The sequence below is a fragment of the Bacillus rossius genome, chromosome 1 (assembly GCF_032445375.1).
Source record: "Bacillus rossius redtenbacheri isolate Brsri chromosome 1, Brsri_v3, whole genome shotgun sequence".
NCBI lineage: Eukaryota > Metazoa > Arthropoda > Insecta > Phasmatodea > Bacillidae > Bacillus > Bacillus rossius.
The window spans coordinates 11,679,743-11,706,992 of NC_086330.1; the positions used below are offsets into that span (position 1 = coordinate 11,679,743).

Sequence of the window (27,250 nt, forward strand, 5' to 3'; positions counted from 1 at the left end):
TGCTTGTCTTAATTTTTTACTCTATGAACTTTTTAAACACTAGTCAAGTAATATTTTTTGTTTTTGTTTTTAAAGTATTTCGGTATATTTTATTTTAATGTTTTTGATAAAACTAGTGATCGAATAAGCTTATTTCTCATCCTTTCAAAACGTCGTTTGAACTTTGAACCCACAGAAAACAGATCAGTTAAGCTCGTCGTTGGGTCAGTTGTGATAGGATAGTGAACCGAACCCACAACCAAGGAGTATAGAAGTAGAGCCCACAACAGTACACACGGCTTGTTTACTGTAGGATACATTTGTGTAGTTGCTTTTATAGCTTGTAGTCATGATTAACACTGGGTAAGTATATTACAGAAACATCGTGTTGTACTTGTGTAATGTTTTCAAAAGTTTATTTATTTTGATAATCCCGAAAAATGTGCAGGGCTAAGTTACTGTACCCAACTTGTTAAATGAGCATGACGAAACATAAAATGAATGTTTCGGGTTAGATAATGAAACTTTATTAGAGGAGATTTTTAAATTAAATTGGGAGTAGTCTACAATGAGATACCATAACAAAAATTGTTGGTATCACCAACATGGTGTTGCTGATGACATTACCAACCCTTTAACAGTTCCAGTGCGGGAATATGGAGATTTTGAGTGGGGAACTTTTATGTTTGTTTTACGCAAATATAATTTGTTTTATGGAACTAACTTTTGGGTACTGTATATGCTACAGCATACCTATTTTAGTATTGAACACAATACTAAAAAATCTTACTTATAGTATCATATTATGTACAATCCTGCCCGGTTTAGTATGTTTTGTAATACCATTTTATATAATTTAATTTTTCATTTTTAAATGAGTTTATTGTCCCTGGTATCGTGAAGTATACCCTACCCATTCTAGTGTGGAACATGATACCATTCATATATTACCTATGGTATCATATTCTATAAAACAATCCCACACAGTTTAGTATAATTTGTGACACCACATGGATATATTTTAATTATAATTGTTTATTTTACAATTTTGGATATTGTAAAGTAAATTTCATCCTTATCTATTCTAGTACAGAACACGATACCGAAACTTTTTTTACTTTCTGTACCATAATGTAATTTAATTTCCTCAATAACATTATCTTGTTCAAAACATGCATGTCATCCAAAATGTCTTCTTGCACCGTAATAATGTATTGGTCATAATTGCTTCAGCATCGTCGAGTTGGCAACTTCGGGATGATGACACCAACATGTTGGCATTGACATCATTACCACCCCTACATTCTTACATGATAAGTTTGAAAATGTGGGGTTTTGGTCAGGGACCTTCAAATCGATTGGATACATGTTTACATCTGTGTTAATTTAATTTGAAATATCAAGATAGTGGGTGCAACTAAATAATATCTAACTGTAGTACTGCATTTTGCTTAGTGTGTTAAGGGCAAAGGCAAAAGCTACTGGTCAGCTCAGCAAAACTAATAATTGCATCTTAGTAATCCCTGGGGATAGATGAACAATGAAGGTTATGTTGACTCTAGAGTTTTCCTTGTTTAAAAGCGTTAGGTTACATTCCATTACCACTGTTGTGATGTGTCTGCATACTGTCTCTAGCACCTATGTGGTGGGGCAGGCATTGCGGAGAAGGACTTTGAATGGTTCCGACACCGAGCTGTGTTGCAGGAAACTCAAAGGCTGCACGCTGTTCATCTCGGGCGCCAGCCGAGGGATCGGCAAGGCGATAGCCCTGAAGGCTGCCAGAGACGGTGCCAATATCGTGATAGCGGCCAAAACGGCAGAGCCACACCCCAAACTCCCGGGAACGATATACACAGCTGCTCAGGAAGGTGGGTGTGGGTGGTGTTGCGAGCGGCATTGCCTGAGTTGACTTCACCTGAAATTAAAATAACCACACACACTTAAACTACTCTGATAGAGCTGACCTGTAAACAAACTCAGTTTAACTAGACGGTGAAAAATTGATTAATTTGATAGGGGGATGACTGACAGAAACCTCGAAATAAATACTTAGATATAAAAAGTAAGTTGTCAATAATTTATTTTAATCTCACCTATGAAAAAAACATTAAAACCACATGCAGTTAAGTTGGCGTACTTGTTTAGAACAGTGACTCACTGTAAGTTTTTGAATTCATTTTTTTTTTTTTTACGAATTGAATTGGCTATTTTGGTTAATGCAAATATAATTTGCATGGTCAAAATAGTTTTTTACGATTTACTGGTGTTGTTTTGTCTTTAAATTTTCTCATATCTGTGCCGTACTGCTAGCCAGAGCATGAGTGCAGTAAGCATGGATGGCATACTTGCATTTTTGCTTCATTTTTTCCACCCTGTTTTTCTTTATTTTGTAAACAGTGAAGTAGAAAATTAAGCAAATACCTTCACACTTGCTGCGGAAAGCAGAGAGCAACAGCAACTGGGAATATTATATTTCATTTGTTTCTTGTAAACAACAATTATTGATTTGTTATTCACATCATAGTAGTTTTTGATAAAAATTTGTTTAATTTTTACGACATTTCTAAAGAATAACTGTAGTTTTATTAATTAATTGAATATTTACAGTAAGAAGTTATTAAAGTTGCAAATGTCAAGAAAAGATGAATGTTTTTCAAAATTGTCTTTAGTTAAAATTTATTTTTTGTTGAAATCTCAAAAAGGACAGCCGGTCCAATTGGGTGCCAATACTATACACCTATCCCTCACTTAGCACGTCTTCAGATCGCGCGATTAATTTAGCGCAATATGAATTTTACTGCCCCAGTCTTGAATAGCACGTCTGTAAATTCAGTTAGCACGAAATCTCTGCAGGCAAACAAAAGTCGGGCACTACGCCACGAAGTTTGTTTCAACTTCTGTAAACAACAGATGTGCCGTGGGATGCAGTTAGCCAAACAAGGGGGGAAGAGATGTGCGCGCAGGTCTGACTACGCTATCGGCTGTTGTGCAAACATCAGCTATGGCAAGTTAAATTGTGACTATGGAGTGTAAAGTTCCAAATGTTTTTACGTCCGCGCGTATGCCGCCGTGCTGTACCGTCGTCGCCTGGCCACAGACCGGGCCGTGAACTCAGTCTAGCCAATGGCAGGGAATTCACTCAAACAGAAGCAACGTCTGCCCAATCAGCTGCCGGTAACTGTACGTGCTTGATCACTCATAATGCATCGTGTTCAAGTATTTGAGACAAAACTAGAAGTACCTATTATGGCGTGCAAATTGTCATGAATGACACACTTATGTTGGTTGCACTTTAGTTTTAAGCAAGTTAACTGTGCATACAATTGCACGAAACAAGTACTCTATCAAATGTGTATATAAGTCTGATGCTGTTGGTTGTACTAGGGGGAACACATTTAACATTAGATGCTGGAACAGAAATGAACAGATGATTCACATGGAAAAGGTTGTTAAATGAATGTTGCAATGAAAAAATTAATCGTTGGCCTGACAGAATTGGTGTGAACCAGGTGATGATACGCGAATAAGCACTTTAATTTTTGAAAAATTGAAATGTAATTATCCGGACAGTAATATCGGTTTCACTGTCAGTAAAGGATGGTTTAGAAAGGTACGCGACGTGAGTTAAAGGTCACGCCCGGGAGGGCAAGTCTGCCAGCCGACTGACGATAAAGTACATAACCACGTATCTCCTGTTACGCTGTGTCGTATTTGTCATACAATGTGCGATGGGAGGCATATAAAGATAAATGGTGTGACATATTTATAGTTGAGTGTTATCCAACGCATTTGTATTAAGTAAAGTATATTTTCCTACACAATTTTGGGACATATTAAATAAATTAGCCTTGCTATTTATGGAAACTAATGCTTTAGAATACACAATTTTGAATAACATGAGCATTTTTAGGAACAAATTAGTTGTGCTAAGTGAGGGATAGGTGTGCTCAAAATATTTTAATGGACATTTGAAAATATTTTTACTGCTCATTTGTTAAACTTCTGGAGGATAATCCCATTTGGAATATTTTGATAGTATATTTAAGTAAAAAAATTACCATTTACAATGTTTAATGAGTTGTTTTTTTTTAACTATTGGAAAATCCCTCGTTACTTAATTTTTTTGTAGGATGATAAATATTAGTATTAATATTACTTTTTTCTGTTATAACTAAAAAAGTAGTGTTAAATTTATTTTGTGACAAAGTTAAGTAAATAACTACTATTCTATAAAGTTTATTTCTTTAAAATTCCAAAATTTTAGTTGCAGATAGTTTTGTGTAAGCGGTTTTGTCTGAGCCATTTGGTGAACAAACTTGCTCTCTTTCAGCTAACTTGTTCTTTCTAAGCTGATGTATTCTCTTTTGAGGAAACACACACTGTTAAATACAAATACATGTGTATTATGCAGACATGCTTAGTTGGAGCTGTGAGTACTGAGCAGACTGCCTCACAGTAAGCAGAAATACTCATGGCGTCTTCCAGCTGACTGATTTCAGTGTGCACTGAAAACCCTGAAAGTGCAAATATCATGTGACTGCAATAAACGGGTACCAATTGTTGTTGCTCAAAAAGCTGGAACACGAAGCACCAAAAAGTGAAATACACGGGATTGTTTGTTTGCTAAAAAAATGGCAGACAGAATGCTGTCGGCAAGTGTCGGCAACGAAATTAGCTATGGGCAATTTTGTTGTAAAGTGTTAGTAATTTGAAATCACAGAAATGAAACAACTAACCTCCTAATGACTATAATGAAAGTACGTCATCAATAGTCAGTGTGCACAGAGTTCAGGCCACTGCATTATCTTCACCTCATTCACTAGTTTTCAACAAACAAAATTAGTGTGTTCAAACACTCTCTGCTTGACTAAGTGGACTATGTTCTGCTTTGTTATGCTACGTAAAGTGTGTGTTGTGCAGTGGAGGCAGCTGGGGGCCAGTGCCTTCCGTGCGTGGTGGACGTTCGCAACGAGGAGGAGGTAGTGGCAGCAGTGGAGAGTGCCGTGAAGAAGTTTGGCGGCATCGACATATTGGTGAACAACGCGAGTGCCATCTCGCTGACCGGCACCCTGAGTACGGACATGAAGCGGTATGACCTCATGAACAACATCAATGCCCGCGGGACATTCCTTGTGTAAGTGGCCGTGTGGACGTTGTCGATTTCTTACAGCCATGCAAAGCATTGATAGGTTGTAATAATGCCCTGTTTGAAGTAAATATCCGATACATTGTAGTCCCACTAATCTGGACCCCACTTGTCTCGACATCCAGTTAATCCTGATGGGATTTAAAAAAAAAAAAGCAGTTTTTGTTTACTTAATCCCACATCAGTTCGTTGGTTAAAAACTTTGGCCTATGCATTCAGAAATATTAAAACTAAAATTAAGGTCTAGGGAAAGTCTTATGTATGAAAAAAAATCCATTTAATAGTTTTATTAATTAAAACTTGAGTTATGTGCATTTTAAGGCAGATTCCGTTTAATCTAGACTTTCGGTGATCTGGACAGAGTTTTGTCTCATCAAAGTCCAGATTTGCATGAGACTACTGTACCAATAAAACCTTTTAAATTGTAATATTGTGATGAGTTTTTGCAGTGCTGTTCAAACGTGAATCCAGACAACGTAATGTTGGTGTACGGTGCGCCCACGCAGGTCGAAGGTGTGCTTGCCATACCTGAAGAAGTCCAACGCGGCCCACATCCTGAACATAAGCCCTCCTCTCAACATGAACCCGGTGTGGTTCAAGAACCACGTGGCCTACACCATGGCCAAGTACGGGATGTCCATGTGCGTGCTGGGGATGGCGGAGGAGTTCCGCGAGGACAGGATCGCGGTGAACGCTCTGTGGCCTCGCACAGGTGAGCCGTCGAGACGGCAGCCATCGTGCATCAGTGTAACTTTGTCATCACTGTGTTGAATGATACAGTGTACAGTAGGGGCGCAACAACTAAATTTCCAAAGGGGGGGGGGGGGGGGGTGGCAATATACATTTTTATAAAGAATCATCGACCCCCCCTATTGAAGCGGGGTGTCCGGGGGTCCTCCCCTGGGAAAATTTGTATTTCAAGGTGGAAATTGGTGCTATTTAAGCAGTTTTATTATCTAAAAATTGATTATACAGCACTTTCTTTGCCCCCGTTTGCCCCCACTTCAAGGTTTCAGGGGAGGGGGGGGGGCAAAATACCCTTGCCCCCCCCCCCCCCCCCCCCCTGTTGTGGCGCCCCTGGTGTACAGTGTCTCAAGGTTATTATTCAGGGTTTGTAAGCCTGCTTGATATCCTTAAAAAAAAAGTCCTTTATTTGTCCTAATTTGAATAAGGACCCTTAAAGGTCCTTAAATTTCGCTAATAATTCTTGAGAACTCCGTAATAAATAGTGTGGAAATAATGGATAAATTCGGGTGTATCAATGTTCTTTTGTTTCCTACTTGGCAGCAAAACAACACATGCGCAGTACAATTTGTGAATTTCAGGTCACATGATTAGATTTTAAGTATATCTAAAAAAAAAATTTGAATTTGTTTTTTATTTTTAGCATCTCATATATAAGTCTTATTTTGAACTTATAAAGTAAATGTAATATTACTGGACAATGTGGGCTTATCTGCAAGAATTGAACTAACCAACAAAGTTATTTTTTGTGCATTAACTATCTTTTTAACATTATTTCCACGAGATATTTTGTGATTTTAAAAATGTTTTTCTACCTCTTGGTAATGGTAAAGGGGTCCTTTAAAACTCCTTAATTTTTGATTGCACGAGAGGGTACGAACCATGATGGACTGGCTGGTAACCTTTGAGTAACGACTATTTTGGTTTTATGACTTTGCGAGTTACTCTTCACTGTGCACCAGACATCTGAAGGATCACTGCCTGTTGGATCTGTCCTTCAACATGAACTGTGAATGTTACTGCTGGCTCTACATTTCCCACACTAGTGCTAAGAAACTCTTGAGCATCTAAAAATGATCATTTATCCTCAATATCTAACCACTTTGGCCTTGTTGAAGGGCAGTTTAAGATATTAATCTGGTTTTTTTGTGATATACCGTATTTACCCGAAAATAATGTGACATAATTTAATGCTACCGTAAACGTTTTGATCATGAGTTGATGAAAAATACTTTATGTCTAGAGATTAGATTTTATGGTTTTATTTGTAATCCAATTTTGTTTTTAAAACAAGATTTCGGTGTCATTGTTTTTATTTTTTTAAATACTGATTTGTAATACTTACTTCACCAAAATAGTATATTTCTTGCATTTTGGTGCTATTATGTTGTATTAACTTGCATAGCAGTTTTATGCAGTGTTTTTAAATGCTTTTGGGTGTCATTTTGGTTTTATCGCAGTTCGCCATATAATCTTGTCCCTATTTATGGCATGGAAATCACAATTCAAACACAAAGAAACAAAAAATTATTTAAACTAGTATATTTATACTATGTATACTAGAGTTTTTAAGGTGCCACTTTTGTTGGTAAAATTATTTACATGACCTTTTTTGAAACAGCAAGAAGCAATTAGGAAAAAAATAAATTGAGTTTTATGGCTGTGGGTCAAAGGCCATCAGTCAGAAAGCAATGAATGCTGCGTTACTCAGGGGTCGCCTGGGAGAGTGAAAGAAGGTTGAGTGCCTGTGCTAACAGCCCCAGTGAAGAGAAGCAGAAGGAAGTGTAAGGAACCACAGCAAACTCCATTTAAACCTCTCTTCTCCGCCCCCTCCTAACATTCCAATGTCTTATCCTGGCTCATCTGCCGAGCCTGCTGACTTCTCCCCCTCCCTACATGCTGAGGTTCAAGAAGCTGGAAACTAGAGCAAACTAAAGTGGCATAAGTGAGGCAGTTTGCAGGCAGTACGTGTAGTTTTTTCAATTACGTGGAGGTTCAGGAGGCAGTCTTAAAATGGCTCAAGGTCTCCGCCTACCTGGGCACACATACAGTGCGCAGAGCTTCAGGAAAAACCTGATTTGAAAACTACTAAATATATCCAAGTGGGGTCTGTTTATTAAAAGCATTTAAGGATTCGCTTAGGGCCGAAAAGCACTTTTGATTTCGGATTAGGTTTTTAAAATGTGTTTTTATAAGGGTGAAAACGGCTAAAAGGTGTGTTTCTGGAGTAATTTTTAGGCGTAAAACAATCGGTAGAGTTTCTTGAAAGCACTTAAAGGGACTTGCATTTTATCTTTATCTTCATTTCTCCGCTATATAATGTTACGGTCACCGCTCCAACTTCACAGTTGTCCAATTAAGATGAGAAGACTGCGTGCCAGTTCACACCCTTGTGTTTGGATGCTATACAGATCTAGAAATACCAGCGAGTGTCGTGCTTATTATCCAGCCTCACTAACACACATACACTACTGACTAGACGGGCCCCTTAAGTGTTGCTGTTACGTCCCAGATCGTGAAGCTTTCAAACTAAGCTGTTCCCATCACTGTCAATTCACTCTTCCGCGCCAAGGTAAAAGTTTGCGATTATAATACGACCCCCACTTTTAGTCTGGACAGTTTCTTAAAAAAAATCATCGCATTATTTTTGGGTAAATACCAGGGGTGGCAATGTCTCTATGATTACATGTTTTGCAAAGCCCCTTTTTTTTCCTTTAACTAATTGTTTCGTCATGTTGGTTAGAAGTCTGAAACGTTGGATGAAGCTTAGTGTTTGCATTGTGAAAACAGTTTTACATAAAGTTTTTTTTTTTTATAAAAGTGACTGGTTTTAAACGATGGAGATTCAAATTCATACTTATTAACCATCAGATGTTATCAAGTGCCAATTCGACAGATTTTTTTGGGCAGAACGAAATGGTGATGAGGTTAAAAAGTGACTTCAGTAAATACGGTAGGTAGTCGCACGAGAGCGTGTCGTAGTTGTGGAGGGTGTGCCGAGCCGTCGCGAGTGGGGTTGCAGCCATCCACACGGCAGCCATCGAGATGCTGTCGGGCTCCGAGGCGGCCAACGTGTCCCGCAAGCCTGACATCATGGCGGACGCAGCCTACGCCATCCTGACGAGGGACCCGGGCAGCTACACGGGCCGCTTCGCCATCGACGAGGAGGTGCTGCGGGAGGAGGGGGTCACCGACCTGGCGCAGTACGCCGTCAACCCCGGTGAGTCGCCCGCCCCCTACCTTCCTGGCCGTGGGCCGGCAGTTAGTCTCGGACTACTTCGTCGTCTCTAGTGAGCCAGACACCAGCGTGATGTTGAGGGGTTGGTTCAGGATCGTAAAAAAAAACAACAGGTTTTTAAAAATAAAAAACAAATCATCCTTTTTTTTTGTTTAAACGAGGATATATAGAATGTTTGGTAAAATCATACACGTGTTGTGCTTATCGTGGGATTCGGCGGATGGATACTACTCCTGCAAGTAGTCATCTGGCAACACTGTCCGTTGGTAGAGCAGTGGACTTCAAGATGGCGCCGCGGTAAGCTGCTTGGTAATTCTGTCTGTGATCTGGCACAGTTTTTAAGTATATACACATAAGGTATAAAACAGCTTTTTTTTTTAACGTTAGTTATTTTGGTTCTCACTAGGTATGTTCAAATAAAAGCCACACAACATTTTTCTGCCATTTCATGTTGAACCAGAAAAGTCCAGCTTATCTGCACGTCTGATTGGGACTTAACCACAGAAAGGGGTATTTCCGCACAGGAAGTAGAATGGGTGTTTCACACAGAATGGGAATTTACGGTACAGTCACGGATTTATCACAGAATTGGAATTGAATGTTTTATTTTTTAAATTTTAGAGGAGTATTTAGCTGTGTATAATTTACAACTTATTCAAATAATTTAAATGACAAGATCTTGATTAGTATATAATTTTTTGTTACTTTAATTCACAAGAAACATTAATGAGCAAACTTTTTTTATTAGAGTGGAATTAAACCTTTCATTTAAAAAATTAAGATATTCTATTTAAAAATACATTAATTTTTTTTTACATTAAAACCATCTGATTTAAACCATAGTTATAATAACCAACCCTGGTTAGAATTTAAAAAAAAATCCTAAGATTTTGTATTTATTATTTATAAAAGGCTTTTTCTATTAATGAAGTCATTTAATAATGTTTAAAGTCAAATTTTTAGTCAGTTGTAGAATGTACTGAAAGCATGATATTGTGTAATACATATTTACTTTTGGATTAACCATTCCATGTAGCCTTTGTCTTCAAACACATCATTTTTAGTACATCATTCAGTAATAAATTTGGGGTTTTCCAAAACCATAGATACCTTAGACTATTCAGAATTGGAATAAAATATTGCAGATACATGTTCCTGTATTGCAAGCATTTGTAAGATGCTGAGTTATAAGCTGTAATTGGCCTTATCTTATCAAAAATATTGTGATAAGATTAAATAGTTTTCTCTCTAAAGGTTTGTGTATCCCATGTTCAAAGTTGTGTAGTAATATTACACATAATCTAAACTTTATAAATAGCCTAAGTATTTATCAAACAAAAATGTTGGTTGTAGTTTGGTTTATTGACTAATAATGCTAGGTTTAAAGTCAAAAAACTTATCAAACAGTACAAGAAATTTAAAGAATATGTTATAAACTTTGGTTTATTTTCTGCAAATGTATCATTATTCAAGCACCAGTGTGTCCAAGAGTTTCTCAGAACTAAACTTTTTGGAGCTACTATATACTATATCTGATTGTTAATTAATTGAAATTTTTATTTATTTTTGAACTTGGGAAATTGAGTGAACATTACATCACAACTCTGCTGTGTATGCCTGTATGGTATTACATACAATGTAATAGAAAATAATAAAAAAAAACTTCGTAAAATTTTTATTTCAGTAAATTTACAATTGTTTCTTGACAATCCTGTTGGCCCCTAAAACTATTTTAAAGACTTTCTGACATCTTAAAAAATCATTATAAAACTAATGTTTCATTTGATTTTTAAGAGTATTTAAGTTTCAAAGTACACACAGTAGTAGCACTGAGAAAAAAAGTTAACATAATACAATTTTACAAAACAATTGAACCAAATAAAAAGGTCATGTGCGGATTGAAGTTAATAACATTTTTTGTCATTTCGCCATTTTTTTTTATTTATAGGGGTTATGAGGAGGCAGGGGGAAGGGATGGATCATCCCTACCAACCCCTCCCATTGACCGCCGCTGCCACGCCAAAGTGAAGCGCTATCGAGAGAAACCGAGGACTCGGGGGCATAGTAGAAAACAAAGTTGCTATCTGCGTCTGTCTGCCTGTTCGCTTACTTCGTCTGAACTATGCAGTGGATTTTGATGTGTTCTTCGCCCTCATTTAGAGAATTTCTTCCGGATGGTTTATGTGTATAATATATTCATATTAAATTTAAAGGCAGCAGATAAATATCAATGTTCCGCAATAAAGTTGTGTGAACCTCCCTGTTGTTCCAGGTCTTGTTCGAGGAGATACTAGGGATTAGGGTTCAGAACCTGGAAGTTCCGGTACTTTTGATATAGTGAAAGAATCTGGAATTCGACAAACCGGCAAACTAGGACTTCCTGCGCGACTTGTGCTGTCCATTATCCCTCCTCAGTCCAGCCGCTACGTGCTTGGGGAGCGTTGTGCGTGTGTGTGTTCTCAGCCAACAAGGACAACCTGATGGTCGACTTCTTCCTGGACGAGGCGCTCGCGACAGCTCGGTCGCCGGCCGCCGGCGGGGGCTCTCGACCGGACGACCACATCGCCAAGATGTTCGACGTCATCAAGGACAACCTGAGCAAAGAGCTGGTGTCCAGCACCAACGCAGTCTATCTATTCGTTGTCAAAGGTTACTACTGGGCTTCTGCAAATCCTGATATTTTTTTAAAATTTGAATTGGATTTTGAATTGTACATGAATATAAAATATTTTATGAGTCAAATTCAAACATACATTGGAACTTTAAATAATTTTGACGTTCGTAAAATGTTCATACAGTATTGAAGACTAAATGGAATTACATAGAGAGAATCAAATACATTAGTGAAACCTCAATGATACAAACCTGGAGAAATTCTAGGAGTATATATACTTTGAAATACGTTTAGTTGATGTAGAAATTATTAAATAGTTACAAATTAAAAACTTCTGCATGTGATGCTATTCCATTCTACCGTTTCATTATTCTGTATTTAAAATCTGTGGCTGGGATGTGGTTCACAAGGCTGGAATTGCTAAGGCTTGTTGAACAGGTGTTACAGAGGGGCGTATGAAGGGAAATACAGCCTACCAGGAAAAGGGCTAGGAGTGATTAAAATATCTCAAGAACAACTCAAGAATAAGAGAGATAACATAAGGATCATTAAGGCTTGGGAGTGAGGGCAGTTGACAGAACAAAGAAAGTTTTTGTTTTGACTAGGGATGGGGCGAATCCTGATTTCCTCAAATCCGAATCCTAACTCAAATCCTCGACTGGAATTGCTGAATCTCGAACCAAAACCCGAATCTTTTAACAGATGATGTCCACATATCTAATGTAAGTGATATGTATTCTGCTTGCACTAAAAGTCCCTTGACTTTCTCACATGTAGTTTGGTACCTAAATTTCTGGTATAAGTGTCTATAAAGGCAAAAAAATTTTCTTGAGAAATTTCAGTTTTATTACAGATTAGCGGTTAGGATTTTTTCTATAAATAACTAGAGGTCTGCGAACCTAAGAATTTTACTTCGAGCCGAGCTCGAGCGAGCCTACTTGGAAAATCTCAAGCTTCGAGCGAGCTCGAGCTTTTGTGGTACAGTTACTTTTGGGAAATTATTTTTATCTTAAACTTAGTATAATGCAGGCCTGCCGTTTTTACGGATTTTATCCGTTTTCACGGATATTTGAAGCTTAAAACGGACTAACGGATAAACGGCGACATTCACAGATATTTACGACGCTTCGCCGATATTTTCATATTTGAATTTCGTTCGTGTAAATATTTACATTCAACTACCAATCTGAAGTTGTCAAACCATACAAGCATCCAACAGTAAAGCAAACACACACATTACGTGTAGCGCCATGGAACTTCCAATCGTTTAACCACAAACCAAAAACATTTACTCCCAAATAGCGTTTCATGAAGTACAATATCTATGGTTTCGGGGAAATTTTTTTTGTTTGTTGAGTTAAATGCTAAGAAGTGTCATGGCGTCAGTAAACATTGGTCTTTTTTTTGCCATTACATTGTTTTAGGTGCGGTATTTGTTTACTAACTTCTTAAGCTGGGTTCACAATTAAAAAAATTAAGCGAGTGCATAGCAAGCTATGCACACGACCTGTGCGAACTGCGAAATTGGTTCACAATTGAATTCTTACTGTTAATTTCAGCCAATGAAATTTCGTGAACTATGCGACATCTGTTAGCAGTGTTAGTAAATAAACATATTAACTTTCAAAATAACGATAATACTATTATTATCTCGACATTTTCTTACCACAATATGGTTAATAAATATATACATATTTCTAGTCCCGCCAAAAAAGCACCCTGCTCTTCTCTCATTGGCTGTTGTGCCATGCGTACGCGACCGAAATAAAATATATTCATTTCACTCCTATGCGCACGACCTCGCTCCCATGCACACGACCAACTTTCTGCTATTGTGAATCGTTAGGTTAGGAAACATGGCGTTCATATCCTATGCACACGACCTACTGTTACTGTTACTGTTATTTTTTCAATTGTGAACCCAGCCTTACGTGATTTAAGTTGTAGTTTTGGTCTTAGCTTGATTGTGATGGAGAAAAAACGAAAGGCTTCACCGGACAGATCACAAACAGCGTTATCGTAAAGAATGGGAGCAAGAATTGAAATGGATGAGGCGTGGCAAAACGGAATTTTCCGCCGTTTGTTTGACTTGCAACTCGGAACTGAACGTGACAAAGGGCGTCTTGAAGACGCAAGTTCATGCGAAAAACCAACGAGCTGCTGATCAGAGTTTTCTTTGACGAGTTTTGTAACTAAACCAAACAAAATAATTGATGCGGAACTGTTATGGGCGAACTTCGTTTGTGAAAACAATTTATCTGTGAAACTCGGTGATAATTTCACGAAACTTGCCCCGCAAATGTTTCCAGATAGTGAAATCGCAAGAAATTTCCTTGTTCTCGCACTAAAACTAGCCAGATAATTATTCAATCTTTGGGTACATCAGCTGCAGATTATGCTACCTATGCAATGAAAACACAATTTTTCACACTGATGATTGATGAATCAACTGATGTTACAGTCACTAGGCAGGTTGTAGTGTTAGCAAGGTTCTTTCCATCTGAGATTGTTGAAACTCATTTGTACAAAGTAATGGCTTTGAGTGGTGCTGCAACTGGAGAAAATCTGCTGTGGAAAGGGTTTTTTCTGCAATCTCAAGATGGTTAAAACTGTTCACAGATCGTCAATGGAATCACCAATGTTAAATGCGCTGTTGCATTGCAGAATGAGAACTTCTGCAGGTCTGGCTTTCAAGCCCACTGACGAGAAGCGGAAAAGAGCACAGAACATGAAAAAGTAGCTAGTTAATGATGTGAAATACATTTTTTTTTTAAACTTGTAAATAACTTCAGTTGTATGGATGTATTTTAGTATTTATAGTTTGTAAATAAGAAAAGCACCAAAGCCTATACTGAAGAGAAATTTTTAAATTTCTTTTCATTTTATTGTGATACCAACTATTAGTTTTGTAATGTAAGTGGCAAATCTTAAAAATTATTTACATTCATTTGATTTTTTTAAAATTATGTTTTGGAATGCAATGTATATTTAAAATTACCACGAAAAATAAATTATGTCAATTACGGCTATAAATTTTAGGAACCTAATTTGGTGGCAGGCCTGGCATAAAGTGTCACAATATGAAATTAATGGGAAAACATGTTTTCCACTGCTTTGTAAACTTGCAAAGGCAATGCTTATTCTTCCACAACAATGCAGGGGTGGAACGGATATTTAGTAAGCTTAACCTTATCAAGACAGCGCACAGGTCATGGCTTGAATCGCCAATGCTAAATGCTTTGTTGCATATCTCTTCTAGGAAGAATATGGCAGAATTCCAGCCAACAGAAGAAATGAGGAATAGGGCAAAACATCTGAAAAAGTGATATTTAAATACTGCCAGTGGTGAAGTGTAGGCTACGTGTGTGTGTAAATACTTGTATAAAGTGTTAAAAATTGAATTGTTTTGATTGAAGTATAGTTACGTACATTATGATCAAGTAATTTTCATAAAAATTCCATGTTTTTTTTAATTTTTTAATGTACAGGATTTTTCAGGATATTTTATATTCAAAACAAGGATGTTACAGGATATTTCACATTTCAATCAAGGATATTGTTTTCAAAGTGGTGGCAGCCCTGGTATAATGTTTGAATAAAGTATTAAAATGAAGTGGGCTTATTAATTTTGGGTAACTATTTACAGTGTGTGTTTACATTTTGCACTGCTAGAAAAAAAAAACTTTTTTTCCATTGAATCTTCCCTGTTTGCATTGGTTCATTAGTAACTGATATCATCCAACTAACATAACCAAGTACATGTTTGTGTAAATGTAACATATCTTTGGAAAAATTTCATCCTTGTCAATTTTTCTGGAGTCCTTACTGAGCATCAACAAACTTAGCACCAAAAATCATGTTGTTTGAAAAGTACATTCACATTGTTTCAACATTTCCACTTTTCAGCACAATAATTCTGAGAGAGATTGTCATAGAGTATTAAATTCTGTTCTTTAATCTATCATGCAGAAAAATAATTTGTTCTGCACGTTCAGGAGTTAAATTAGCTCTACGATTGGAGATAGTGTTTCGAGCAAAAGCGAAGCGTCTCTCACTGGCAACCTGCGTGGCTGGAATGCTTTAGTAAAATTGCTTAACCTCAAAATTAGTGTCATAAATATCTGTAACTGGTCATTAAAGTTTAACGAATTGTAAGTAATAAAAATAAAAGCATTTTACTCAATTCAATTTTCACTTGCAAAAAAAACATACGCACAATAAACCTACATGGAAATTAAAGTCTTTTTCAATATCCTCAAGTCTGAAATATGTTTACTCATTTCATCAAATGTAGAGCTGAAGAAGCCGTTTTTGCCAATATTTAGTTGAATCGGCATTTCTGCCGACTTTCGATATGCTTGTTAATTTTCGGCCGATATTACTGAAAAACGAAAGAGACTGCCATAACCTAAAAATCCACGAGTACCATTTTCACTTTTCGTAGTAGTACTGCATTCTTTCAGATCGCATTTCTTAGCAACATGTGCTAACCGTACATATCAAAGTTTAACATCCTTTTTTTTTTCTACAATGTTCTTTAATTTAATATGTCATAAATAAATAATACATTACTATCACGGTAAATATACATCTTAGTTGTTACCGTAACTGTAGTGCAAATATGGTAGCTATCATGCTTCCGTAGTAATTATGGTATTTTACAATGAATCTTTAGTTCTTTTTATGGTAATTATCTTAAAATAACTAGTATTGGGTTTGTACTGTAGTTATGGTACATCATCCATATTTCTTCGTATATTGTTGTTCATTTGTCTTTTATTCATATTTACGTGCGCCATCACTATTTGAGACAGGAACTTTCAGAAAAAAATTTAATGGACTTTATATCACACATTTAGACGTAAATTATGAGACCCCGGGCAATTTAAACGCTTTATACCGAAAAACCTACCATGCGGGACCTCGTAAGCGAGTTTTACTGTACTTTTTTTCCGTAAATAGTAAAACACCGAATCCTTTGACGAATCCTATATCAGACCTGCCGAAGCTTCGAATCCCTAGGATTCGGCGGATTCGGCGGATATTGGATTCGGTCGCCCCATCCCTAGTTTTGACTGCTGAATGCCTGAATCAGCATGGGCCACCGAGATATGTTGTTAAAGATTAAAAAAAAAAAATGAATAAACAAGAGTGAGATATTATTTATAATATCCTGTCTGCAATTAAGAAAATACCCTCTGTCAAAATTTGGATTAAAAAAAAACCTTTCGCCTAAACCTCACATGACGTTTTTGGTCCCGCTTTTATTTTCTGAGCGCTTTGTGTGGGTACTTTTTCTGTATAAAATGATGTATTTTAAAGTATAAATCTAATATTTATTCAGACTTTACCAATTACTTATTTAATTAATGGAAATAAGAAGTTGTCTGAAGTGTAAATTTATATTTAAAGACGTTTTTAAACGTTATAACCTTCATCTGTTCGTTTGCGTCGCCGTTGTGTACAGCTTATAAAATTGTAGCCAACGCCAGTTGGCATCATTCATGTTTGGTTATGTTGCTTCCATGTATAGAGCGCGCACACGTAGTCAAATATCGATATCTCGCCGAGTGCATGCAGCGCACGCTCTCTGTCGAGTGCCGAATAAACTACATTTAATGGCCCGCACTCTTTCATGGTGTGTACTACGACGATAGTTACGCGTTCGTTCAGGTTCTCTTTCAGATCATAGATTTTATTTTTCTATTAAAAGTTAAAGAAAGGTGTTTGTTGCATGACTTATTAATTTAAATTGTTTGGCGTACTCTTTATACTTCACTTTTTAAATAAACGTACTTTCCATTAATGGGTTTTGTTTTTAAGAATAACTTTACCTAACAAATTTTTTTTTCCCGCATATGTGTCGCACCCCTACTTTTCAAACTTGATTTTAGTTTAAAATGTCTGACGATTATGCGATAAAACACAGTAACTATATAATCTCTGGCTCCTGCTTCCGCGCTACGGTTATTATCTCCTGCCGGTAATTATCTCCTGCCATCGTGCTGAGTTGCTGATTATCTATTTAACAATTATAAAAAAAGACCGTGTGAAATAACTAAACATTTGTGGCAAGCTTATTGGTTGTGAAGTCAGATCAGCGTGGTGCAGGTACATATTCCAGTCGTCGCTGTGTTGCAGGTGAGAGCGATGCGTCGTGGTTCATCGACCTGAAGTCTGGGGCGGGAGGCGCCGGCAGGGGCAAGCCGCCGTCCACCCCCGACGCCACCCTCACCATGAACGCCAAGGACTTGTACGAGCTGCTCTCCGGTGAGTCAGCACAGTGTCACCAGAGCTGTAGCCGGGTTACATCAACTTCTTTAGAAACGCAAGGATGCAACACTCGAATATAATAGGAAAACTGTGTTAGTTTATCAGACGTGCAAGTTTATAAGACATCACCGACCCTAAACTATTGAACTCTAAAGAAATTTTCTTTATCGATAAGTAGTGGCAAGATGATATGGTGATTTGAGTTAAGACCGAAATGACACCGAAAATCATGCCAAAACAGCGCATAACACCAACATGCAAGTTAATAAACCACATAGCACTGACAAACAAGTTATATCATGGAACTAATAATTTTTTTACCAAAAAATTAATTCAAATTATAAGAAAAAAAATCTTTTAATGTTTGATATTAAAAGAATGCCATTTCCGAACAAAAATGTACTGTAGTTATTTTCTTCTGCGTGTTCCTATCTTATAGTCCTTGGTATTTCCTCGTAGGCAAATAACCTTCCATATACCAATACTAATTCTGACACTACAAATTCTACAGACCTCGTGTTAAAACTCACCTATCTATTTGTCCTAACCTCTTGAAAGCCCCTCGTTGGTCGTACAAAAACTGTAGAGTCAGCTAGTGTAAATACTGTATTAAGATTATTTAATGTACTGAATAATTTCGTTTTCTCTAGCCTACCTCTCTCAGTTTTAAGAATTGTATCTAGAAGTTTGTGTCTGAAAGTCAAAGTAAAGTGTGTCAAAAGTATGTTAAATACTATTATCGTGACTAGACCTTGTAATAACGTGTAAACAAATTCAAATGTAATATTTATATTTGCGTGTAATGTTTGTGCAGACGGTGAGCACACACTTCGACAGGCACAAAATCACACTTTATATAAATAAACTTAACTAAAATAATTTATTTTAGCTACAGGTGGAATTTGTTATTACTCTCAACTTCAAAGCATCTAACAATTCTTTCACTTGATTAAGTTATCTTTAAGATCAAATGTTAATTACTTGGATGTTATTTATTTTAACTAACTTCAGTCCGGCAGAGCGTGGACTACTGGGTACGTAACTTGCAGTACCAGTCAACCAAAATAGCAATACGTTCTTTCAATATCAAGTTCCATCTATACTATCTAATATTATTTAGTTCGGGATCGCGATTCCGGAATTTGAATGGTAAATCTAAAGATGAACAAGTACACGGTTTTGCTGTACAAAGAATATGATCTATAATATAAAAGATTCTAGTTCTGCGAAAAATGTTCGTCGTGTTTAAATCGTAATTCGTTAGGGTACTTCTATAATCAGCGAGTCTTCGGTTGATGGGGTAAGGGACCAAACCTTGCTGCAGGATACCCACGAGACGTGTAGGTTCTCGGAGAATCCTTGGTTCGACTCAATCAGTACTGCGAACTTGGTGTTGCTCCTCCGGTCTCTAGCGGGCGGCAGGAATACGCGCCGTCACGACTCCATCCTTCAGGCTGTGGGCTGTAACTGGGCTGGACTGCACGACGGTCATCCTTCCCGGGCTCGAACTGGGACTTTTCATTCTTCGACAGGATTCTTCCTTCTTCGGAATTGTAAACGGCATTTATTCTTCGTAGTTTCAAAGTAATTTACAGTCATTGGATGATCTCTTGAATCTGGATATTCGTCGACTTCTCTTCTTAATAATTATTTAAATTCTTGACGTCTGAGTCTTATCTTCGTTGATTAAATTTATTATTTCCTTCAGAATCTCAGTCAATATTGGCATTAATAACCATTTTCAATTCTTCTATAAATATTCAATTCTAAATTAATGTCGAAATCGTTGCGTTCTAGATGTTGCCTTCATCAAGTCTCAATTTGTTCTAAAAAAATATTTTCCCCGTCACTAATAAACGATTTTCATTAGTTTGTTGATAAAACAAAACTAGTAAAATTACTACACATTACTGACGTGTTCATCTTTAAATTAATAGTGGTTTCAAAAAATACTGCTATGCTAGCCTTGACAATAATTTAAAATAAAAATTAACATAGAGTAATACATAGAGAAAACGATAACTAAAGAAATTTACAATCTGAATTAATCATAGATTACAAATATAAACATAAGGAATAAAATGTAATTAAACAAAATAAATATTAAAGGAAATTAAATATTTACTTTCTATAAAGTGTAAATATTGCCTTTATAGTACCAAAGTGAATGGATCAGAAAAATTAATTAATTTTTTTACTGCACATCTCTTATTGATAGGGACAGGTACTTTTCGCGATCACGAATCACCATCGTTATTTCGCGAATTAGCCCCTTTTTTGCGAAAATGTGAATTTTGCGATTTTCCAATGTTTCGTCGCGAATTTGGTCAAAATTTCGTTATTTGAAGCTTAAATTGTCACAAACACATATAATTTAGATATAATTCATTTTCCGTTCGTAACACCAGCGCACCAATAAAAAAGAAAACAATAAAATACTAGTCATAGAAATACATTTCACCGTGCCGACAACATTACTAGGCAAAACTAGGTAAACAATTTATTTTCTCCAGCCATAACCACAAAAACCACATTCTGTGGCAATAATATCACGGCAAGGTTAACGACCACAGATGACGGTAATCCAGGACCGTTTATATTTTGCATTTTAACATTACAAGCTTCAACATTTGTTTCTCGTGCCATGAAGTTATCAAAACAAAACGCGTTACTCAATAAACGTGTTACCAACGTAGCAGTACGAGAATGCGAGAAAGAACGTTTACAAACAATCGATTGTTGTTCAATCATACAATCAATGGTGTTCGGTAGATAAAAACGATACCGCGTTAGGAACACGTAAATTTTGATATCAACGAAAATTACAAGTGTGTCTTTTCTTCATAATTTACTTAACCATAAATTACTTCAGACAATTTTAAACTGCAACAAACAAATTGATGAATGTATGTAATTTTTTTCTTCGGTTGTGTTAGGTTACTGCACATGCGTGCATTTATTATTGTTCGGTGTCTATTCGTTGCGGTAACTGAACGAATATCGCGTTGACAGTTTTTTCGCTGCTTCCAGATGCCAAAGTAAGACATAAACGCACTAGATAGGGCCAAAGAATTTTCTCCTGATGGTCTCTATTCGACAGATAAGGCAGTTTTATTTTGTAAATACTGTAATTGCAGAGTCAGTTGCGACCATAGAGACTCAATTGTTAAGCACATAAGCAGTGAAAAGCTCAAAAAGTCACGAATTTCTTCCACTGCTACTGTAACACTGCAGCATACTATTGGTGTTTGTGCGCAGCAAGCAAAAAAAAGGAAAACTGAAGCGCATCGTTTTGCTATGGAGACCACTGATGTGTTCCTCAAAGCGAACATCCCACTTCATAAACTCAGGACCCCAGTATTTTAAGCTGGATGAAGAAATATGTTGGTTTTTATTTATGCCTACATCAATATCTGTAATCATGGAGTGGCTTAAATTTAGAATCTCTCAAAACCAATCCCAACTTAAGCTAGTTGGAAATGGGCATTTTAAAACTAACCTAAGCTAAACTTAACAAATATAAAATAAGACTTACCTGAACCAACCAAAACTAAACAAACCTAACTTTTTTAGCCTAGCATACCACCTGAGTTAGAAATATATTTTATTGACAAACCTTCCCTCTAAACCCAAAAGTTTTGACATTCTGGAAGAGTAGCTAATCTCCTTGTCTTTAAAGCTTTTGAGTTTGAAGGGTTTTTCACTTCTAAATGTTAGTTTTAAACATTTTGATCATTCATAATTGAGTTCATTTAACTTTTTCTTAAAAAAGGTATGCTTAGATACATTTCGCAGCTTTTTTTTCCTCACCGCTTTTGGCATTTTTGCTCACCGCTTTTCACTAATTTTACTCACCGAAAAGTTCCTGTCCCTACTTCCCTACTTATTGAATCACTGTTAAACCACAAATGCTTATTTATTTTTATTCTGAATGTATCTGTTTTAGACAAATTTAAAAAAAATCTATCATAAAAATCCATTATATAAATTTTACCACTATTTTGATGGCATAAGTATAACAAAACAGCTTTTATAAAAATAAAAGAACAATAACACACTAAATAACAACAATTTTTCCACAAAGATATGAAGGGAAGATACAAGTAGGTACATGACATATCACTAGTGTCGAATATTGATACTTTTGATTGATTGTAGTTGAAAAAAGTACTTGTGACACATGTGATTTTTTCTTCTCAAAGTTGGTGTGCTGTGTTACATATCTATGGTGTACTGCTGGCATTTCATTCCAAAATAGCATTAATATTTGTTTTTTTAGACGTAAATACAAATTTTCACAGTAAATTGTTTCCATAATACTTGTACGTGATTTTATGTATGTTGCACATGTTAAAAAAAAAAATCACACTGTCTAGTCGAGTACAGTGAAACTTCGTTGATAAAATCCCTGTTAGTACAAAACTCTCATTGCTACATGATACAAAGTCTTTGCACAGTCTCTGAATGTTAGCTACATAGGAGTTAGTTTATTGATACACAATATGATTGTTATGTAATACAATCTGTTTATGTCTTGGGGTAAACAATATTGTATAACTAACCTTAAACTGTGAAAGGATGGTTACTACAAAAAATACTCCAGAATGATAAGAAAATGAAGTTTAAATCAAAATAGTACTGGTTACTAATGGAAAAAACAGATTTTTAAAATAATATGTACTTTCAAAATGTTATGTCTCCTCGTAGGTAATATTTTAAAACTGGTTTATTCAGTTGTGATTACCGTACTTAAATTTTCTAATAGTTAAGTTAGTGCAAATCTCGTATAAAAATGTTCCAAAATTGTTATTGTATCCAGATCGTGAAGGGAAAGTTCAGTTTTGTTCTGAAATATTTTTTTTTATGCTTGTGTCTACCTTGATTCTAGAATAAAATTACAATTATATTGCTTATAAAATTCATTGGAAACTTTACAAGTTATGTAATTTGTTCCAGATCATGTTCACAATTATGGCCATGCTAACATTTGTCTAGGTACATATTTTATTTTTTAAATGTGAGAGGGTTAAAAAATTGTACACTGAGTAATTTTCTTTCGGGGGGGGCCCCCCTTAGTTTCTGTCGACCACCCTGGCTGAGAAGTGAGACTGTTTGTTCCCCGTGCAGGCAAGCTGAAGCCGGCGGCTGCCTTCATGACCGGCAAGTTGAAGATCAGCGGCGACATGCAGAAGGCCATGAAGCTGGACCGGCTCATGGGCATGCTCAAGTCCAAGTTGTGACCTTCCCGTTGCTTCGCAGCGACGAGCGCTGAGGGAACCACAAGACCGGTACCGATGCTGTAGGTGTGTGTGTCTGAAGACCCGAGTCCACGGCCAGATTGAGCAAATAGGAAGCATCACTGGAATATCGTAAATGCGATCCAACACACACACGTACGTCTCTAAATTACTAAAATCACTCAAAGCAGAGCCTAAATTTCTCTTCTTGTTATAATTTGCGTGTTGGCAGCCTATGCTTTTTAACACATTTTCAACATTAATTTTTTTTTTATTGAAGTCATTAGGTCTGGCTGTGGACTCAAAATCGGCTACCTCTCTACAGTTTTGAGAAATGCAAATTTATAATTCAAGACACCAGTGTAATGACACCAATTCTTAATTGCAGACAGGTTTCAGGTCTTAAATATTTCTCTACCATTAGGAGTTCGCATGTGCATTTCAAAGGCAATTTGACATGCAGTTTGGATATTGTTCATAATTTTTTTTTTTATGTACCAAATGCAGAATAACAGTAGTAAGCTCTTGTAGGTAAGGTGAATTTATCTTTATATTATCTATGAACAGTACATACATTGACATTCATCCACTAGTCACACCTCATACACATTGACTACTGACTCAATGAGTTGATGCCTAATGCCTTATGTAGGTGGGTGACAGGTGGTAGGTCAGGCATCAGCTACCGAATTGAGGTTGTTTTGCAATGTAGTCCACAGTATGCAGTCTCTCTCTCTGGTTGTCTGTCGCCACGCAGCAAGTGAGGCAGTAGGTGTTGTCGCAGGCATAGGACCCCAGAGTGTGAGCCTCCCTCCCAAGATGCTATGAAGTTAAAAGCTGGAACACTGGTGTGAGTTCATGTAGCACCGAGATGAGCAACTAAAATATTTTTGATACTTTTTTAAATTTACAAAAAAATTATTTTTCAGTATATGAATTGTTTCTGAATATTGATTATTTTACTTGGATAAAATATTAGGAAAAAAAAAATTAATTTTTCATTGTTTGGTTTGGCATCTCTTATTGAATTATTTTTCAGCACTGACTTTACAAGCGCTTTGTCAAATTATTTAAATTTTTCTTTTTGAGTATTTATGTCTATAATGGTCATTAAAAATTATTTATTATAAAATTTTATTATTTACCTTGGTCAAATATGTTAATTACACTATTTTGGTGAAATAAGTGTTAACAACAAATAGCGGTTGGTATGATGTAAAATGATAAATTAAATGTAATCGATTCTTACTCTGGTCATATTTACAGATGCTCAATTGTCAGTATGGCTTCCAGTGCACAAATATGTGAAGTAAGTTTTACATTACTCGGTTGACTGTATGTTTTAAGCGTAACTTATTGTTTGTATGAAGTGGTTTCATAATGTGTTATATATCAATATGCTTTACCACACATTTCATATGGTTATACAATATGTACTCTTGTTTTTATAGGAATGTTACAGAATTGTAAAAGTTTAGGTACTGCAGGTTTTTTATAATATATTTTTGTATTGAATATTGTTTTTCCAAGTTGTTGCTTATTATAAATGCACATCCTGTCCTTCACAGCAGATAAGGAAACCAGTACATACGTATATACATTCTTTAAAGAATTTATGCAATGGGGAATTGTGATTTAATGCAATTTTTCACTGTGTCATGGAAAAATTCAGAAAATCAAAAAATAAATAAGAATATAAAGATAAATAATTAACAGAAAACAAGACTGAATCAGCTGATGTTTGGACAACCGGAACCAGTGATGAAACTAAACAAGTATGTGGACAGCGACGACAGCACGGACAAAAAAGTTAAACATATAAATATCAGAGTGCAGAATAATTCCATTTAAGGAACTTAGTCATGGAAAAACTAATACAACACAGACGAACACAGTGGGCTAACAAAGATGAGACAGATTAAATGCATGCAGGCAGGCAGGCAGCAGATATATAAACACAGCGATGAAGATAAACAAGTACCTACTAGAAGTTTTCTAGAGACAACAGTTGCGACATTTCGGGAACTGACATCTGTTCCCGTCATCAGGCACAAAGTCTGATTGTGCCTGTCATCGTGTTGTCCACATATCGTGTTTTCTCACATTAATCGTTGCACATTTTTTTTTCTAAAATCAAGTTTGAAAAGTAAGGTTGCGACGATTATGCAGGAAAATAATTTTTTGTTAGGTAAAATTATTCATGAAAACAAAACCCATTCATGGAAAGTACGTTTATTTATAAAGTGAAGTTTAAAAGAGCACGCCAATCAATTTAAATTAATAATTCATACCACAAAAACCTTTCTTGACTTTAAATAGAAAAACAAAATATGTGGCGTGAACTAACGCGTAACTGTCATAGTACACACTTGCCACGAAAGAGTGCGGGCCATCAAATGTAGTTAACTCGGCACCTGACAGAGAGCGCGTGTTGTATGCAATCGGCGAGATATCAATATTCGACTAAGTGCGCGCGCTCTATACGGACAGCAACATAACCAAACACGAATGATGCCAACTAGCGCGGGCTACATGTTTATAAACAGTACACCGCTGTGATGCAGACGATCAGATAAAAGTTATAATGTTTAAAAACTTCTTTACAGGAAAATTTACACGTTAGACAACTTTGTATTTCTGATAAATAAGTGGTAATGTCCGAATAAATATTAGATTTCTACTTTAAAATACATAGTTTTATACGTTAATGATACCTACACAAAGCGCTCGGCATCTAAGAGAGGGACCAAAAACATCATGCGAAGTTTACGCAATAAGTTTTTTTATCCCAATTATGCGATAAGAGGGTACTTGTTTAGTTTCATTGTTGGTTCCGTTTGTCCATCATCATCTGATTGTCTTGTTTTCTGTGAATATGTATCTTCATATTTTTATATATTTTTTTGATTTTCGGAATTTTCCCGAGACAAATAGTGCAAAAAAACTGCATTAAATTGAAACCATTTGTTTAGGCTCTTGTGCATAGCCCACAAGCATTGTCTTATTTAGATGAATGCCTCAAAAAGCATGGAAGAGTTTTATTTCACTGCACTGCAAGTGAAATTAACTACAACTTAAGACGGCATGAAACACATATTTGTTAACCTTATTCAACATGAAATATTGCACAAACATTGGTGAGACCACAGTCCATATCATGTATGCAGAAAGTATGTTTTCAATTTAAGTGACATATTTAATAATCCTCAATGATTCCATGGACTATAATGGGTTTGGAATTAATGGTGGTAAATATGAAAACGAAAAGAAATTGAAATAAAAACATTTCAATTGAAGCCAGATGGGATGCTGTCAGTTCTAATCTATTTTTAACAATCTGCTGGACACACTTCTCTGTAAAATACTTTAGCTGATAACAAGGGTATTAGTAATGGTTCCGAATTACTGTGTAAAAATCCAGCCTTACTAGTATTTAGTTTATGTGGCCATATGTAGCAAAAAAAAAAAAAAAAAAAAAAAAACTCCACATAAATGACCCTAAGACATTATAAAAATCCTGTGGAAATTTTGTCCCTGTCCAACGAGAAAACTATCTGTGATCCTAAAATTTTTTTAGCCCCCCAAATTCATATTCGTAGACTAATGAATATTCGTTTTTTCAAAGTATTATTCAATATCAAATTAAATATGAATAATAAATACTCATTTTGAAATTCCAAAACTCTAATACAGTATTCGCACCGGCCTACCCAACACAATAAAATACAACTACACATTTTAGTTTTACTATACACACAAACCCTGGCACACATGACTTAAGTTGTAATGTAAATTATTATTAGGGGTGGACGGGATCCCGAAATTCGGGATAAAAGTCGGGAAAAAAACCATTCCCGAACTTCGGGAAAATAATTTTTCTCTTCGGGATAATACCTCGGGAAAACAAGTTTTTTTAAATAGTAAAAACCTTCGTCGTACTAATTTTTATATTACAAAATACGTTATGTATACATACGTCCCGTAACAACTTCGTATACGTATTAAACAAACAAAGTACA

The 27,250-nt window shown here is 36.1% G+C and overlaps 1 protein-coding gene across 1 annotated transcript; it reads left to right on the forward strand.

The window, feature by feature from the left end:
- LOC134532143 (hydroxysteroid dehydrogenase-like protein 2) lies at positions 1–24,746 on the forward strand. Its single transcript, XM_063368504.1, has 8 exons — positions 1–342; positions 1,684–1,847; positions 4,900–5,113; positions 5,632–5,837; positions 8,892–9,089; positions 11,571–11,756; positions 17,863–17,991; positions 23,122–24,746. Exons 1-8 carry the CDS (start codon positions 329–331, stop codon positions 23,232–23,234), a joined length of 1,224 nt encoding a protein of 407 aa, XP_063224574.1. The 5' UTR covers positions 1–328; the 3' UTR covers positions 23,235–24,746.
- Positions 24,747–27,250: the final 2,504 nt, after the last annotated feature.